A 17,839-nucleotide genomic window follows, 5' to 3' on the forward strand; every position below is an offset into this window, starting at 1 on the left:
GGCCCTTTTGGGAGTCTAAGCAAAGTGGGTAGGAGAGAGATGGATGAGGTCTTATCTGAAGTCCATCTCAATTTGGAGGGTGGGCTACTTCACTGGGCTTGGAGATAAGGGCCAGCCCCTTCTGCTTCAGCTCCAAGTTACCTGGTCATGCCCAGGTCAGTCGTCTTCTTGCTCAAAGATGATCCCAACCAATGTTCCCAGTTAGAAATCCTTGGGGCTTTAGGTCCTCTCCTACAAAAAGTTCCCCAACAGAAAAAAGGAAGTAAGGGAAGGCAAAGTGCTCTGACTTCAGATGAGGCCAGTCGTCTTCTAGTAAATGTGTCCAGACAGCCCAGCATCAGCCTAGGAGGGTCTGCTGCCTGCTGCAGGCAGGAGCAAAGAAACTGAAGTCAGACAATGTAAAGATGAGTGTGGTTTGTCAAGCACTTCCACATCCTGCCTGAGTGCCAGGTAAAGGAATTCATCCTGTAAAACCTCCACAATGAGTCCTTGGACCCTCATCTCGCTCCAGCCAGAATCCAGTCCTACCAGTCTGCCATAACCTTAAAGACTGCTCTGGAGAAAATAAAGATCCCCAAAATGACATCAAACAGTGGGAAAAAAAAAGTCAAGGGCACAGGGCTGGTTGATTACCAAAGGAGAACTTTGAATTTATTTCTGATGCATTCTACTCATATTGGAAGGCAGCAATGCAAGGCATTACATAATGTCTGTCATGAAAAATACACCTTGCTATTTTATCATCTGTCTTAGCTTTTTATTCTGTGTATAGTCTTATTTTGCTACAAGAAATCTAAATTTTAGGTAGTAAAATTGGTGAGGTTTTTAGTTTTTTTAAAATATGCTTGGACAATACTTTCACCCTTTTAATTTTGATACGATCATCTGTATTTTCTTCTATTTATGTCATAGTTTATTCTTACTAAAATCAGGAGCATATTGTATACAGCAGTGGCTCTGTGACTTGTGTGCTAATTTATAGAAAAGCAGATTTAGTGGGTATGGGATAGAGCACTTTTAATAAGAGAAGCACTGATATATAAAATATACAACCAATTTTGGGGATCTTCCGGTTAACATGGAGGCATACGTAAAGACAGCTCGCATCCTGTCACAACCACATCAAAATTAAAACTAAACTATAGAACAGCCATCACTCAGAACCATCAGAAATTGAGTTGGATGGAAGTCCAACAACTTTGGAACCAAAGAAACCGCATCCACCTAGACTGGTAGGAGATGCAGAGACATGGGGATGCAAAGTGGGCTGGTCGCACACCCATGTGTGGTGGATAAAAATTTGAGAGGGTTATCTTGGGAGCAAGAGGTCCCAGCCCCACACCATGTCCCGCAGCCCGGGGTTCCAGTGCCAGGAAGATAAGCTCCTATAACTTCTGGCTGCAAAAACCAGCAGGAATTGAGTTGGTGAAAGGAACTACTGGAGTCCCAAGTTGTGCCTCTTAAAGGACCAGCATATGGACTTACTCAGGCTCACTCCCTCTGAGCTCCAGCACCCGGGGTAGCAGCATGAAAGGCACCAGTGGCATACAGGGAGGAACTGAAGTGTCTGGTATCAGGGCAAGAGCTCTGGGACAGTTTTCTCAGAGACAGAAAGGTGGGCAGAGGCCATTGTTCCTTTTCCAGATTTCCCGCCCTACAGAGCCACAGAGATAGCAGGCAGGGGCCATATCTGAGATTCCATTAACCTGGCTGACACTGTTTGCCTCCACCCTGAGGAATTCCTGAGGCTCTGCCCCACCCAACTATATCCCACACAAGCTGTTAACAGTGGCTTTTCCATCTGAACAGCTGGCCTTGGCTCAGGCTTCACATCTTCCTAAATTCTCTCAAACAAGCAACAAACAGGCTTAATTAGACCCCAGCACCTGCACCACTGGCTCAGTTTCCCCATGCCCAGCACTAGTATCAGCCAACTTTGGAACACAGTTTGGCTTCACCTGGGAACCTCCAAGCCCAGCACAAGTAGCACTCATTTGCAGATTGTTTTGTAGCTTATGCTGGGTGGTCCTGAGCAGAACAAAAGTGGTAGCTGACCCTGGCCTGCACCACCTGGGAAACCCCAGAGCCTGCTCACCCAGTGGACAGCTACAGACCATGTCAGAGCACCAGCACCCTGCCCCTGAACAGCTGATTCCCCACAGAGGGCCGAGGTTGGTGGTCAGTGGTCACAGCCAGTCCTTGCAGCTGACTGGCCTGGTTAAATCTCTCCCATTGACCTGACAACAGCAATTAAGGCTCAACTACAAGAGAAGGGTGTACTCAGCCCACATGGAGGGCGCACCTTGAGTACCCAGATGGGTGACAGGGGAGGCTGTGCCACTGGACCCTACAGGACACCTACTACATTAGGCTATGCTACTAAGACAGGGAGTCATAGCAGCTCTATCTAATACATAGAAACAAACACAGGGAGGCTGCCAAAATTAGGAAACAAAGAAACATGGCCCAAATGGAAGAACAGATCAAAACTCCAGAAAAAGAACTAAACAAAATGGAGATGAGCAATTTATAAGATGCACAATTCAAAATGCTGGTTATAAGGATGTTTGAGGAACTTAGTGAGTGCCTCAACAGCATAAAAAAGACTCAGGCAAAAATGAAGTATATACTAATGAAAAAAAAATTACAGCCCTGACTGGTGTGGCTCAGTGGACTGTCAGTCTGTGAACTAAGGGGTCACCGGTTCGATTCCCAGTCAGGGCACATGCCTCGGTTACGGGCCAGGTCCCCAGTTGGGGGCATGTGAGAGACAACCACACATTGATGTTTCTCTCCCGTTCTTTCTCCCTCCCTTCCCCTCCTTCTAAAAATAAATAAAATCTTTTCAATTAATCATAATAAGAAGAAAAATAATGCAAAAAACAAAACAAAACAAAAATGAGGATAGTGGAAGGAGCCTCTGGGACAGCTCCCAGTGTATAAACATTTGCATCATAAGGCTGTCAGAAGAAGAGGAAGAGGAAAAAGCTAGAAAGCTATTTGAAAAAATAATGACAGAAAACTTCTCTAATTAGGTGAAGGAAATAGACATGCAAATCCAGGAAGCACAGAGAGTCCATACAAGATAGACACAAACAGGCCCACACCAAGACACATCACAATTAAAATGCCAAAGATTAAAGATAAAGAGAATCTTAAAAGCAGCAAGATAAAAGCCGGTAGTTACCTACCTACAGGGGAGTTCCCATAAGATTGTCAGCTGATTTCTCAAAAGAAACTTTGCAAGCTAGAAGGGATTGGCAAGAAATATTCAAAGCCATGTAAAGCAGAGACCTACAGCCAAGACTGCTCTGTCCAGCAAAGGTATCATTTAGAATGGAAAAGCAATGAAGAGCTTCCCTGACAATAAAAAACTGAAGGAGTTCATCATAACAAAACCATTATTATATGAAATGTTAAAGGGACTTACTTAAGAGAAAGATCAAAACTATGAACAATAAAATGGCAATAAACACATACCTATCAACAACTGAATCTAAAAACTAAACAAACAAGAGAAACAGACAGAATCGTGGATACGGAGAGTGTTTTGATGGTTGCCAGATGGGAGGGCAGTTTGGGGGAATGAGTGAAGAGGTCAGGGGATTAAGAAGCAGAAATTGGCTCTGGCTGGTGTGGCTCAGTGGAATGAGTGCTGGCCTGTGCACCAAAAGGTGGCCGTTTCTATTCCCAGTTAGGGCACAAGCCTGGGTTGCAGGCCAGGTCCCCTGTTGGGGGCATGTGAGAGGCAACTGATCGACGTCTCTCTCACACATCAATGTTTCTCTCCCTCTCTTTCTCCCTCCTTCCCCTCTAAAAATAAATAAATAAAATATTTTTAAAAAAAAAGAACTACAAATTGGTAGTCACAGAATAGCCATGGAGATTTCAAGTACAGTACAGGAAATGGAGTAGCCAAAGAATTCATTCACATGACCCATGGACATGAACAAAGGGGTGGGGATTGCCTGAGGGAGTGGGGGGTGCTAGGGGATGCTAGGTGGAAGGGGGCAAAGGGGGGAAATTGGGACAACTGTAACAGCATAATCAATAAAGTGTAATTTAAAAGAAAAAATATATAAACAATTGTATATATCCCCCCCAACAGTGATCCTTTTGGAATTGTCAATCATACTTGCCAGAGAACTTAACACACTCAGCGAAGCTTACATAGTCAAGCAAACAGTATTGGGGTTCAAGACTGAGTCATACTTAAAAAAAATTATTAACTACCATCTGTATTTCTAGAATTAATGGGATTGCCCTGACCAGCTTGGCTTAGTTGGTTAAGCATAGTCCCACAAAGTGAAGGGTTGCCGGTTCGATTCCCGGTCAGGGCACATGACTAAGTTGCGGGCCCGTTCCCCAAATCAGCAAGTGCGAGAAACAACAGATTGATGTTACTCTCACATATTGATGTTTATCTCCCCCTTTCTTTCTCTCCCTTCTTCTCTCTGTAAAAACAAATAAATAAAATATTTAAAAATAAATTTAAAAAATAGAATTAACAGGATCAATAGAACAAAACCGTAGGTTTTATAAGAGTAGTTTAACATGGAAATCATACTTGATACACACACACACATATATATATGCATATACATAGTACTTTTAATGACTTTCAAAATGTTTCTTGTTGATATGGGTGGAGTAGAAGGGAAAAGTCTTAGCTTGAGCCTTACTTTTCTCTTTAGTGTAGACAAGTTGAGCAAGTCAGCTCAATTAAGGCAAGCTTGCTAGAAGAGAACTCACCCTAAAGCAAGTGTTAGGCAATGAAAACCCAAATCCTTAGGGATTATTTGGGAGGGATATTCCAATTCCAAGTACACCGTATTGTGTCTGGCTCACAAATTTGCCTCCTGTCCCATGTTCCAATGAATGCCTGTTATAGTTCAGAGGAGAGAAGGGGGGGCTTTTTAATACACACACACACACACACACACACACACATATATATATATATCGTCGGCAGCCGTCCGTCTCGAGAGACGATGGTGTAGCTTCTTAAGAGTCTATCTGCACCGCCGAGAATGGTTGTGCAGTCCAACTCGGGAGTGACACGGTATCTGTCTCCTCCCGTGTTGAATCGACATCTTGCGATGACGCTGGAGTGTCCTCTCCAGTGAAGCTGAAGCTACAGAGCCTGGGCAGGGTGATATGGAGGGTCTGCTGTTGCCCATGCAGCAGACCCCCCCTCTCTTCGCAGCTGAAGGGTCCAAGGGAAAGACGGAGTCAATACAGCTTGGCTTCAGGTGCGCCGCAGGAGTTGCCGGTGTTGACTACAACATCAAACCGCCTTAGGGACTCCGGCTCCGGATTTTCTGTCGGGGTTTACTCCCTTAGCCTTTCCCCTGAAGAGGTATGCCGCAAGGCAGCGGAGGTTTTTTGGAGTCAGAGTTTTCCTTCTCTGATATATATATATATATAATCTTATTTATTTAGAGAGAGGGGAAGGGAGGGAGAAAGAGATTGGTTGCCTCTCACACGCCCCCAACTGGAAGGACCTGGCCCTCAACCCAGACATGTGCCCTGACGGGAATTAAACCAGTGATAGTTTGTGGGAGGACGTACATCACACTGAGCCACACCAGTCAGGGAAAAGGAGGCTTTCAGAAAAAAAAAAAAATAAGAAGGACTATTTTGCTAGGAGTTCTTTAAGATATTGAGGTTTAAGTAGCACTGGGATGGTAACCACCTTGATAAGTATAATTATTATTATACTTATTAATATAAATATAAGGGGCATCCACCAAATACTTGTAGGATACAGTTCAGCTTTGGCCAAGAAGGGACTCCGGAGCAATCAGTGAGGCTTTGCACCTAGAGTGCCCTGTGATGGGCGGCATGGAAGGAGTAGGATCAGGAGAAGGGGCAGCTGTGCCTAGCAGACATGGTAGTATCCAAGGGAAAAGAACAGTAGGTCAGAAATAAGAATGTGGCTCTCACCTGGAGTCACACAGGAATTGTTTGTGAGTGCAAGCAAGCATTCCTTTAGTTCTCAGCCCCTAGATTTGAAGAAACTCTTCAGGGGTTGGAGTCCTACATGTTGCAGTTGGGGAAAAAGAGCTCACCACATCTTTACCTCATTTACCACAGTAACCCTGTAAGTCAAGTATTATTCCTATCCGAAGAAACATGGGATTTACTTTTTTAAAGTACTGACAAGTATTTATTAAGTGCTACATTGTCTTTATAAGCTGATAGACAGTGTTTAAATTCCTTTACATTTTTCCCATTATATTGGGGGTTGCTTTTTGCAACACAAGTACAATTTGTTCATCCTGAAAAAATGAGAAGTTCCAACAAAGCAAAAATGAAAAACCAGAAATCACCTATTACCTTAGTACAGAGATAGCAACTGCTTTAAGTGTTTGAAGTATATACCTTCAGGTTTTTTTCTTGCATATTAATATATAAATATACATGTTTTTTACAAAAATGGGATACTACATATGCTTTTCCAAAATTGCTTTTTTCACTTCACAATATATAACGTCCATCTTTCCATGCAAATAACTGAGACACGTGATTGAAAGAGGGAGGCTTGAATATTGGGAGGGTGGGGGAGGAAGCCCAATTTTACACCAGTTACAAGCAAAACACCTTAAGTAAAGCCACCAAAAAAGTTAAAATTAAAACGATGGTGAGAAGTATTCGAGAAAATTCAAAGGTCGGGGGTGGAAATACTGAAATCAGGCAAGCCAGCACTGAAGACCATACACATTAAATAGGATACGGACGGTTCCGTCTTGCCTTCCAGTGCATGATCATCAATTTGTTTCGTACTCTTTTCATCTCTTCCATCTCCTCTGCTACCTTTATCATCTCCTCGTTGCTCAAATTCCTGCCGTGTATGTTCCCTTTAAATTGCGGGCGAGAGCGAGCCAGCCTTTCCTTAAAGCTTCCTTCTTCCAGCTTATGTTTTCCTACTCCGCAAGGAGGCTGCTCCATGGGAGGGTGTGCCTGGAACAGGTCCTGACGAGAAAGGCGCTCCCCAGGGGGGCGCTCCTCAGACAACAGCATCTCGGGAAGGAGCTCGGGAAGGAGCTCCTCAGGAAAGAATTCTTCCTCAGAGGACTGCTCCTCCGAAGAAGGCTCCTCTGGACACTGCTCTTCGGGCGACTGCTCCACCTGAGGCTGCTCCTCCTCCGACTTGGGCGCGTTCTGTGGCGGTTCTTCATTTGCTTGGCAGAATTTGTCCATATTGGGAATGGTCTTCATAAACACAGTCATTCAGAACAGACAAGAAAGACAGAGTTGAGTCAGCAAGCATACTTAATGCCTGGACCGAAAGTCTGGCCTTGGATTCTAAAATATGCCTTTTCCTGATTCGGGGCCCAGAACCTCCCACCTATGCTGGCCGAGAGGCCCTGGCACCGTGGACCCGCCCTGGTCGTCCCCTCCCTTCTGAAAGCCCACCATTTTCCCAGCAGGCCTTGCCCCGGGTCTCTCCGGCAGGGGCCGGGCAGTGGCGCTGCTGACTTGGCTACCATCCGTGTCCTCCTTCGCACGCCGTCCCGCTCCCCAGCCCACCCCTTCCGGGACGGGACCTCTCCCGGTCGTTTGCTCCCAGGCGTTCCCTCCTCGAGGTGCCCCGCTGTAACCTGCAGGTCTGCAGACAGACTCCAGACAGGGTAGGGGGCGGCAAGTGTGGGGAGGGAGGAAGGACTGAGTTACACTCAACGCCCTTTTTCTGGGCACCAGACGCTGCCTCCGCGCCAGCCGACTCCAGTTCCTCTCCAGGCCTCCCCCTCCCCCAGGTCTTTCCCCATCTCAAGCTTTGTCCTTCGTGTCCCCCCACCCTCACCACAGTGCTCGTCATTGCTTTTCAGCCAGGATGTGGAAGCAAAAGATTACTTAGAAACTATAAGTCTCCATGGCTCCCTCCCAGGGTTGGCCCACTCCCCTCCCGTTCCTAGCCCCCAAACCACCATTTTCTGTACCGAAGTGCGGTCGCGGGGCTGTCATAGCGAAAGGCCTAAACTGACATAGGGCAAGGCCTGGACTCTGCCATCCCAATCCCAGGAGTTACTGGTCAGCACCAACACTCACACTGATTTTACAGGACCGAGGGGACTTACTTCCTGCTGCTTTTTCCCTCGACCAAAGGGCAATAGGCAGACGGTGTCTGGACTGGCAAAAAGGACCAGGATGAGAGGGACTTGGGCAGACATAGGCTCCTGGTCACGTGAGTGCCGCGCGTCACCGCCAGCTCAGATCCCCGGTTACCGCTTTGACCTGTAGCCGTGCTGCAGCAATCTGCCAGTATTTCCTGACCTCCAACGCCCCTGCCATCGTCACTCACCTCTCTTGGTTTACATTTGCCTTTTCCTGGTTACCAAAGACAGTCAGCATCCACTTTTGGGGGATATTACCTATTCCTTTCAGCAGCTTCCCCTGACAACACCTCTCCCATCATTCTCCCCTCATCAGACATTAAGGCCCATTATTTCCTCTGCAGTTGCTCCGTTGAAATTTGACTATTTCTCCTTAATAAATCAATATCATGTGCTATGTCTCTCAGTTTAAATCCACATTCATAACTCCATCATGTGCATATAGGCTCTGTGCACATAGTTGGCAACTCTTGTCACTTTCATGGGAGATGAGCTTTCCTTTTCCATAACCTAAGAATTTTACTTTTTTTGTGAGCCACCAGACAGACCTATATTGCAAATAGAAGCTCTAGTCTAAATTGGTAATCATTCAGTTCTAGAACTCTAGAAAGAATTAAGTTTGTAAAGTATGTAACTAAAAAGAATGAATACTTTGAATTTCATAGATCAAAATACACCTTTGTCCAAGAGTAGTCTGTAAACTTATTATCTGAAATGGGAGCATTTTCGGTGGGTAGTGTGATGTTACTGTGTGTATGTGTGTGTGTATACTAAATAGTATATATATGTATACCATACATATATATACTATAAAGTCATTTTTCATAGTAGAAGCAATAAATTTTGCTGTGACTCAGATCCTTAACCAGTCATCTTTTGGTGTTGCTTCTTGAGAAAGTATATTCATTAAGTCAGCAAGTACTTGGGCTGTGGGACTGCTTGGCACAAAAAGATAGATTCACCACAGAGGACATTCATATGAAACTATGCAGTAATTCTTTTCTTTTTTTTTTGCCTTTTTTAATTGTCCTTTTACAGTTGTCTCAATATTTATTTCATTGCTCTCCCCTGCCCCCCCACCCCCTCCCACAGTCAGTCCCCACCCTGTTGTCCACGTTCATTGATCATTTATAGATGTTCTTTGACTAGACCCTTCCCCTTCTTTCCCCTCTTATTCCCCCTCCCTTCTGGTCACTGTCAGTCTTCCTTATTTCCATGCCTATGGTTCTATTTTGCAGTCATTCTGTTGACCATACCCTGAGTAGTGGAATTAAAATCATGCTAACACACTCAATTGTCATTACATGTCTATATTACTGGTCTAGTGGTGCTTTATGATCTTCACCTTCATTCCTGCATCTCACTTACATCAGCCTGGATGCTACTTTCTCGTGCAGATGCCCTTTCTTCCAGAGAGCAGACTATACCTCTCCTATCTGTATTTTACACTTTAAGGGTAGGTGGTGATCATATCTGTGAGGGTCCTGGGATTGCTTTTTTCAAATCTGGGCTGACCATCTAGTAAGTTTCCAAACAGAAGTTCATATGTGAAATTTTCCATCTTGTCACTTTGTATCAAACATCTAATTTACTTTCTGCTGAGATATCAGAAAGGCATATACTAGTTAACCTATCTTTTCTATAACTGTTACTTTTCTTTTTTTTCAGATTTTATTTACTTATTTTTAGAGAGAGGGGAAAGGAGGAGAAAGAGAGGGAGAGAAACATTGATTGGTTGCCTCTCACACGCCGCCAACTGGGTAGACCTGACCCTCAACCCAGGCATGTGCCCTGACTGAGAATTGAACCAGTGATGGTTTGTGGGAGGACATCCATCCCACTAAGTCACACCAGTCAGGGCCATAACTGTTACTTTTAAAAACCAAGTTTCACTATACCTTTTTTTTTTCCCACCAAGGCTTGTCTTCATCGTTTGTACGGTTTCGTTCTAAGAGGAGCCCCATTTCATTCATTTTGTTCATTTCTTTATCTCTTACATCCTGTGATGGAGAACTCTCTACCTTAAAAGATACCCTATTGAAAGTTAAGACTTGTTTTTCTGTTGTTGAGCTGAAATCTTCCTCTTAGTAGTTTACGTATATTGATCCTGGTTCTGCCCTCTGGAGTGGTACAAAACAAGTATAAAGTACAAAGGTGCCTTTTACCTTCAATAGTCTGACATTGTCAGAGTTCATCTTCTGGTTCTTTCCCCTTCCCACCTATGAGACAATCTACTTGACCTTTCTGTGATTCAATTTCCTCATCTGCAGAGTTGGAGACATAATAATACCTACCTCATAGGGATGGTAAGAGGAATAACTGGGTCAGTATATGTAAAGGGCCTGGAATAGTACCTAGCATATAGAAAGCACTCTTCTTATTAATATTAATTGAGCACTTATGCTTGACATTACACTAACCACCTTTAATATGCTATCTCATTTAATCCTTAAATAATTATGTTCTTACAAAAACCTCCCCAGTCATTTCACCTCTTTCTGACATTTTTTAAAAGTAATTCACCATTCTACACGCTCCTGAACTTGTAAATGTCTTTGAAAATACTGAATATTCTGACTATTTTAGAATGAAGTGATCTTATCATATCCTTCATTCTAGAATAGCCACTATATATCTATAGATGCATCCTAGGATCATAGCAGATTTTGTGGATGCAATATCACAGTTAAATTCAGTTTAAGTTGCAGTCAACTGAGACCCCCAGATCTGTTTCATGCATCCCTGTTAATGTACTTCTGTAAGTCATTTTAGTTTTAACCCAAGTACAGAAGCTTCTATTTTTCTGGGTTAAATGTTGTCTTGTAAGGTTCTCCCTCATTCTTTGAATCCAGGTTCTGTTATTTAATACATTGGATACAAAATATTAATTTAAAACACATCATTAGTACTAAATAGGATGATAAATACAGCAAACTAAGGAAAGATCTAAGTGAGATCTCAGCTAAGAGCTCTGACTTTAATTTAAAAAATTCATTTTCTTTATGCCTTGCTGTTTAAATGAAGAGTTCTATTTTCATATGATATTATTGAGCAGAAATGTGCTGAAATTCATTAAACCATCCTTGTTTATGAAAAAAAAAATTCATTTTCTCAGTTGAATGTGGTAGCCAGAATTGTGTTCCCTGCTGGGCTAGTTCCCTTCCTTTCCTCTCATTGTGACTCCTCAAGATAGGATTGCTTTCTAGTGTTGCTTATAGAAGGCACAGTTGTCCCTGAAAGCTCTCAAACCAGTATAAATTAACCCTTAATCAAAACTTGGTAAATATGCAGGGTGGGGGTAGGACAAGGGAAGTAGGAGGAATTGGAACCAGGAAAGGAGAAAGACAGTGTCTTGGTATTGGCTCTAAGTCTCTGCCTTACGGCAGCTGATTTGGAGTTCCCTTGAGAGGAAGGGATCTCAAAAAGGAATAGGTGAAGTTGGTTCGGCATGGTGACAACCATTTGTTACAAAGGAATGTGATCAGCTACTTGTCTGTGTGTGACTGGGGTGGGAGCTGTGATATAATCCTTCTGATGGATTTGTTCTGATACTGCTGATGTAAAGTCCTGTGACGATATGTTGCTGGTAAGGATTGAAGTCTAAGGAACTCAATTTTACAGGTAAGACAACCAAGGTTCTGGGAGGTTACAGATTGTTCCCATGGAAATACAGATGATAGTAAGTAGCTGAGGTGGGATTTAAACCCCAGCAATGTGGCATGAGAGATTGAACCTTTACCACTTTGTAAAACTGTTCCTGGGCAGTGGACTCCAGACACCTTTATGTGCAGCCAGGGTGGGCAACACAGGCCTTTTCATGTAGCAGGAGCTAAAGGCAGGCAGGGCAACCAGGATGCAGGGACAAGACTCAGCTTGGATAGCTGTTGCCATGACAACAGTCTCCAGGGGCATGGCCTTTCCTTGAGGGAATCTCAGGAAGTCCAGTGTGAGTTTCTGGTTCCTGGACCCCTGTACCCTGGTGAGGCTGCACTTCTGCGGCAAGACCATACCCTGCCCCCCGACTCTGAGCCCCTCTACAGCACAGACTCCATGGAGGTATGGTTTCACTTTGCAGAGCCATTTGGCTTGGAGTTGAGTTCTGCCCTCTCCAGCCCAGAAGTTCCCTGTGCTGCCACTTCTGCATTTTTTTCCTAATGCCACTCATGGCAGTACTTTGGTCTCAAGACTTGCTAATATGGGCGGCACCAGGCCTTTATCCAGCCTGTGACTCTCAGGCTCCCTGCCCTCACCCACCATCCCAAGGGAAATAGTCAATTAGGAAATGCAATGACTGGAGCTTTCTCTTTTCTGCTTCTGGCCTCATCCTACCTGGGCCTACACACATACACCATATACAGGCCCAGAGGAACAAGGAAGGGTCTTTGAAGAAAGGTGGGGTAGCAACTCAGGCTGCTGGGACAGGGAAGACAGGATCAATCTAGGCCAAAGGGAGACAGTGCCAGGCTCTGGGCTGGGCAAGACTGGAGCTGTCACTAACACGCTGGAGGGATTTGGATGCCTGGGAGCCTTCTACCCTTCTCTGCGCTTTTGTGTCCTCCTTGTCCCTAAAAGGTGGAGGAAGGGGCTGTGGTAGAACAATGAATTAGGTCCCTTACAATTCTAATATACTATGACTCCATGCTGCCTGCCATGCTGGGAAGGGGCTTCTCTTAGGAACACCATTTGGCCTGAGTGGGAGCCTCTGCATTCTGTGGGTGCTGCTGCCTTTCCCAGGATCCAGAAGAGTTCAGAGTACAGAACTCATCATATACTAGCCTTTTTCTGCTGGCCTCTGACACACTCACAGCCTAACTCTTGGCTTTTCAGAGACGCTCAAAAGGGCCCGGACCCTGGTTGGAGGTCTGGGTGACAGGTTGGGACAGAGGCAAGGCAGGCAACATAATTTGCATGGCCTAGTGTAAAATAACAATACAAGGCCCCTTGGTCAAAGACCAAAAATACCCAAGCAAATAAACTCTTTATTGTGGAATACTTTTTTAAAAAACAAGAAAAAAGTACCATTAAAGGTACAAAATACAGCCCTGGCCTGGTGGCTCAGTTGGTTCAAGCATCATCCCATGCACCAAAAGATTGCGAGAGTTCAATGCCTGGTTGCAGGTTCTATCCCAGTCGGGGTACACATGGAAGGCATCCAATCAGTCTCTCTCTCTCTCTCTCTCTCTCTCTCTCTCTGTCGCTCTCTGTCTCTGTCTCTCTCTGTCTCCCTCTCCCTTCTGTGAACCAAAGGGTCTCCGGTTTGATTGCCAGTCAGGGCACATGCCTGGGTTGTGGGCCAGGTCCCCAGTTGGGGGCTTGCAAGAGGCAACCACACATTGATGTTTCTCCCTCTCTTTCTCCCTCCCTTCCCCACTAAAAATAAATAAATACATAAAAATATTTTTAAAGTACTAAAATACAGGTATAAACTTTTTCTTTCTCCTGTGGTCTCTCAAGTTTTCATATATTTTTAATAGATTTTATTTTTTAGAACAGTTTTAGATTTAGAGAAATTGAGAAGATACAATAAAGAATTCCCACATCCTCAACACCCAGTAGCAGCTTACATTTGTTATAATTAATGAATCCATATAGATATAGTGTCATTAACTAAAGTCTTTCCCTGGCTGGTTTGGCTCAGTGGATTGAGCGTCGGCCTGCGAGCTAAGTGTCGCTGGTTCGATCTTCCAGTCAGGGCACATCAGAGAAGGAAAACTCTGACTCCAAAAAACCTCCGCTGCCTTGCGGCATACCTCTTCAGGGGAAAGGCTAAGGGAGTAAACCCCGACAGAAAATCCGGAGCCGGAGTCCCTAAGGCGGTTTGATGTTGTAGTCAACACCGGCAACTCCTGCGGCGCACCTGAAGCCAAGCTGTATTGACTCCGTCTTTCCCTTGGACCCTTCAGCTGCGAAGAGAGGGGGGGTCTGCTGCATGGGCAACAGCAGACCCTCCATATCACCCTGCCCAGGCTCTGTAGCTTCAGCTTCACTGGAGAGGACACTCCAGCATCATCGCAAGATGTCGATTCAACACGGGAGGAGACAGATACCATGTCACTCCCGAGTCGGACTGCACAGCCATTCTCGGCGGTGCAGATAGACTCTTAAGAAGCTACACTATCATCTCTCGAGACGGACGGCTGCCAAACGAACAAACTAAAGTCTATACTTTATTCAAATGTCCTTTGTTTTTATATAATGCCCTTTGTTCTTTTTCTAGATCCCATTCAGAATACCATGTTACTTTTAGTTGTCACCTCTCCTTGGGCTCCTCTTGGCTGTGACAGTGTCTCAAACTTTCTCTGATTTTGATGACCTTTACTATTCTGAGTATACTAGTAAGGTGTTTGTAGAATGCCTGTCTATTGGGATTTGGCTGGTGTTTTTCTCTTGGTTAGACTAGGATTATGGATTTTGGGAAGGACGATCACAGAGATAAGTCCTATTTCATCACATTCTATCAAGGCTACATGCTATCAATTTGATTTATGGCCATTGATATTGACCTTGTCATGGTGCTTTCTATTTATTATGTAATGTTCTAAGTAAAGGAGAATTAAAATTTTAAGTTATTACCATGAATTAAATAATTCATATTGTACAATGCCAATTTTAAATGCAAGTGTAAGAGTATTTGCCTAATGCAAAATCACCAAAATTGCACAGTTCATATTTTTGTAGCTCATATATGCATATTTACTTCTTACCAGAACATTGGAAATGCTGCACAAAATTAACAACTGTTTTATTTCACTTCTTGCAATAGCAGACCCTCCATATCACCCTGCCCAGGCTCTGTAGCTTCAGCTTCACTGGAGAGGACACTCCAGCATCATCGCAAGATGTCGATTCAACACGGGAGGAGACAGATACCATGTCACTCCCGAGTCGGACTGCACAGCCATTCTCGGCGGTGCAGATAGACTCTTAAGAAGCTACACTATCATCTCTCGAGACGGACGGCTGCCAAACGAACGAACTAAAATACGTATACATGTACACATTCTACAGAACTGAAAGGAAAAGGAACTGTGATTGTTCTATCTTTCCCTTTCCTTCTTTGTCATAATTTTCAACACGAGTGGTTGGCAGATACAGGGAAGTAACACATGTTAAGAAAGGATATGATTGGATTTTTTTGTTATTTGTCTTTTTAAAAATAAGATTCTGTGTTGGAAGTAAGTCTTGAATGGAACCAAAAGGGTGGCCTCTCCTGGCTCTCAGTAGTCATATTGATAGAAGTATTGTAACATTCTTACCATTTATTTGCTTTGAGTCTTGCGGAACTCCCCATATATAAAGGGTCCACTGGTATTTTGTGCTTACGGGGCATAGGAAATACAATATGCAAGTAGGGCAGCAAGAAAGGCAGACACACACATTGCGTTTCTTCTCATGTCCTTTTGCAAATACCACGCTGTCTTGATTACTGCAACTTTATATTGTCAGCCGTCTGATATTGCTCTTTTTCAAGATTGTTTTAATTTCTACAGATCCAATGGATTTCCTTATAAATTTTAGATTCAAGTTGTCAATTTTCACACAAAAAGCCATCTAGGGTCTTACTTGAAATTATACTGAATATACAGATCAATCTGGGGAGAACTGCTTTGACAACATTAAGTCTTCTGATATGTGAACATGGTATACATTGTCATTTCTTTAGGTCTTCCATAATTACTCTTAGCAGTATATCATAATCTTCATTTATTGCATAAAATTTATCCCAAATTACTTCATGATTTTTGATGCCATTGCATATGGTACTTAAATTTTTTTCATTTTCTAATTATTGCTAGTATATAAGGGATATACTTGATTGTTGTATATTGACCTTTTCTCCTGAAACCACGCTAAATTCACTTAATAGTTGTAATAACTTTTTATAGGTTCTTAGGGCATACTGCATACATGCTCTGATATTCCTGCAAATAAAGACAGTTTTACGCCCTTGCTGGTGTGGCTCAGTGGATTGAGCGCCGGCCTGCAAACCAAAGTATCACGGGTTCAATTCCCAGTCAGGGCACATGCCTGGGTTGCGGGCCAGGTCCCCAGTTGGGGGCACATGAGAGGCAACCACACATTGATGTTCTCTCCCTCTCTCTAAAAATAAATAAATAAAATCTTTGGAAAATAAAGTTACACATTAAAAAAAAAAAGACAGTTTTACTTCTTTTCCTATTAACAGTCCTTTTTTCCTTGCCTAACTAGGATTTAAGATGCATTGTTGAATAGCAATAGTGAGAACAGACATCCCTGCATCATTACAGGAAGAAAGCATTCAGTCTTTCAGTATTGTAAGTATGATGTCAACTGTAGTTTTTTCATAGTCGCCTTATTTAAGGCTGAGGACTTTCCCTTTTTATATTTTCCTGAAGGATTTTTATCATAAATGGGTATTATTGTCTTTTATAAAATGCCTTTTCTGTATCTAATCAGATGGTCATAACTTTCTCCTTTATTATGTTAATTTGTTAGATTAAATTGACATTTGAATCCTCAACCAACTTTGAATTTCTGGGATAAACTCACTTGGTTATGATGTATTTATTGTACTTCTTGTATATAGCTGGATTCAGTTCCTCAAATTGTTAAAAATTTATGTTTATGAGGTATATTGGTCTTAGTTTTCTTGTAATGTTTTTGTTTTAGTATCAGGATAATTCTGACTTCATTATATATAGAGGGGACTTCTTCCTCTACTTTTGAAAGTTTGGTAAAAATTGGTATTATATCTTCCTTAAATGTTCACTGGAATTCACTAGTGAAGACACCTGGGCTTGGACTTCCCTTAGAAAGCTTTAATAACAAATTAACTTTCTTTTATAGATATAGGCAGTGGCATGCTAGAGTTGACTTGCACCAGCTAATAAGAGCTGATTGTTACCATTTCTTAACATGTCTTCATTCAGTGATGTCACATTGATAGCTTAAAATTGGCCATGGTTTACAGCACAGAAATTAGGTATGCTTATGAATCAGGGGCTTTATTTTCTTCTAGAGAACTGGTGGTATATAACACTCTTCTGTTCAGGTTTTCTATTTATTTTTTGAGTGAGTTTGATTGTTTCTTTCAAGGAATTTGACAGTTTTATCTATGTTATTGAGTTTATTGGCATAAAGTTGTTCATAATATGTCTATACTCTTCTTTAAATGTTTGGAGGATTTGTATTGATGGACCCTTTTAATTTCTTTTTCATTTTTTAACAGCTTTATTGTGATATTGTTTACATACCATACAATCTGTCCATTGGAATTGTCTAATTCAGTGCTTTTTAGTATATTCACAGATATGTGCAACCACAGTCAATATTAGAACATTTTCATCACCTCAAAAAGAAAGCTTATACCCTTCAGCTATCACCCTTTATCCCCCCCCATTCTCCCTAACCCTACACAACCACTAATCTATTTCCTGTATCTATGGGTTTGCCTTTTCTAGTACTTTGATATGAATAGAATTATGTAATATGTGATGTTTTGTGACTAGCATCTTTCACTTAACAAGATGTTTTTAAGGTCCATCCATGTTGTATCATGTATTAGTATTTTATTGTTTTTTTATAGTCAAATAATATTTCATATCACATTTTTTTTTACCTGTCAGCTGATGAACATTTGGATTGTTTTCACCTTTTGGCTATTATGAATAATTTTGCTATACACATTTGCAGGAATTCTGATAGGGATTGTACTTAATTTGCAGATCAGTTTGGAGATTATT

The 17,839-nt window shown here is 42.7% G+C and overlaps 1 protein-coding gene across 4 annotated transcripts in view; it reads right to left on the reverse strand.

Moving 5' to 3' along the window:
- Positions 1-6,146: 6,146 nt before the first annotated feature.
- Positions 6,147-17,839, reverse strand: part of TCEAL1 (transcription elongation factor A like 1) — a 57,363-nt gene continuing 45,670 nt past the window's right edge. Inside the window, exons 1-2 of one of the 4 annotated variants that reach the window (XM_090263938.1) lie at positions 8,053-8,105; positions 6,147-7,215 (exon numbers count right to left, since the gene is read on the reverse strand). In XM_090263938.1, the coding sequence (XP_090120064.1) occupies positions 6,724-7,203 (480 nt within the window). In that variant the 5' untranslated portion in view covers positions 7,204-7,215; positions 8,053-8,105 and the 3' untranslated portion in view covers positions 6,147-6,723. Of the gene's footprint in view, positions 7,216-7,943; positions 8,029-8,052; positions 8,207-17,839 lie in introns of those variants that run through there. The other 3 variants (XM_090263939.1, XM_090263936.1, XM_090263937.1) reach the window with 3 other exon arrangements.

The sequence above is a fragment of the Furipterus horrens genome, unplaced genomic scaffold, assembly GCF_987537825.1.
Source record: "Furipterus horrens unplaced genomic scaffold, mFurHor1.1.pri manual_scaffold_17, whole genome shotgun sequence".
In the NCBI taxonomy this organism is placed as follows: Eukaryota; Metazoa; Chordata; class Mammalia; order Chiroptera; family Furipteridae; genus Furipterus; species Furipterus horrens.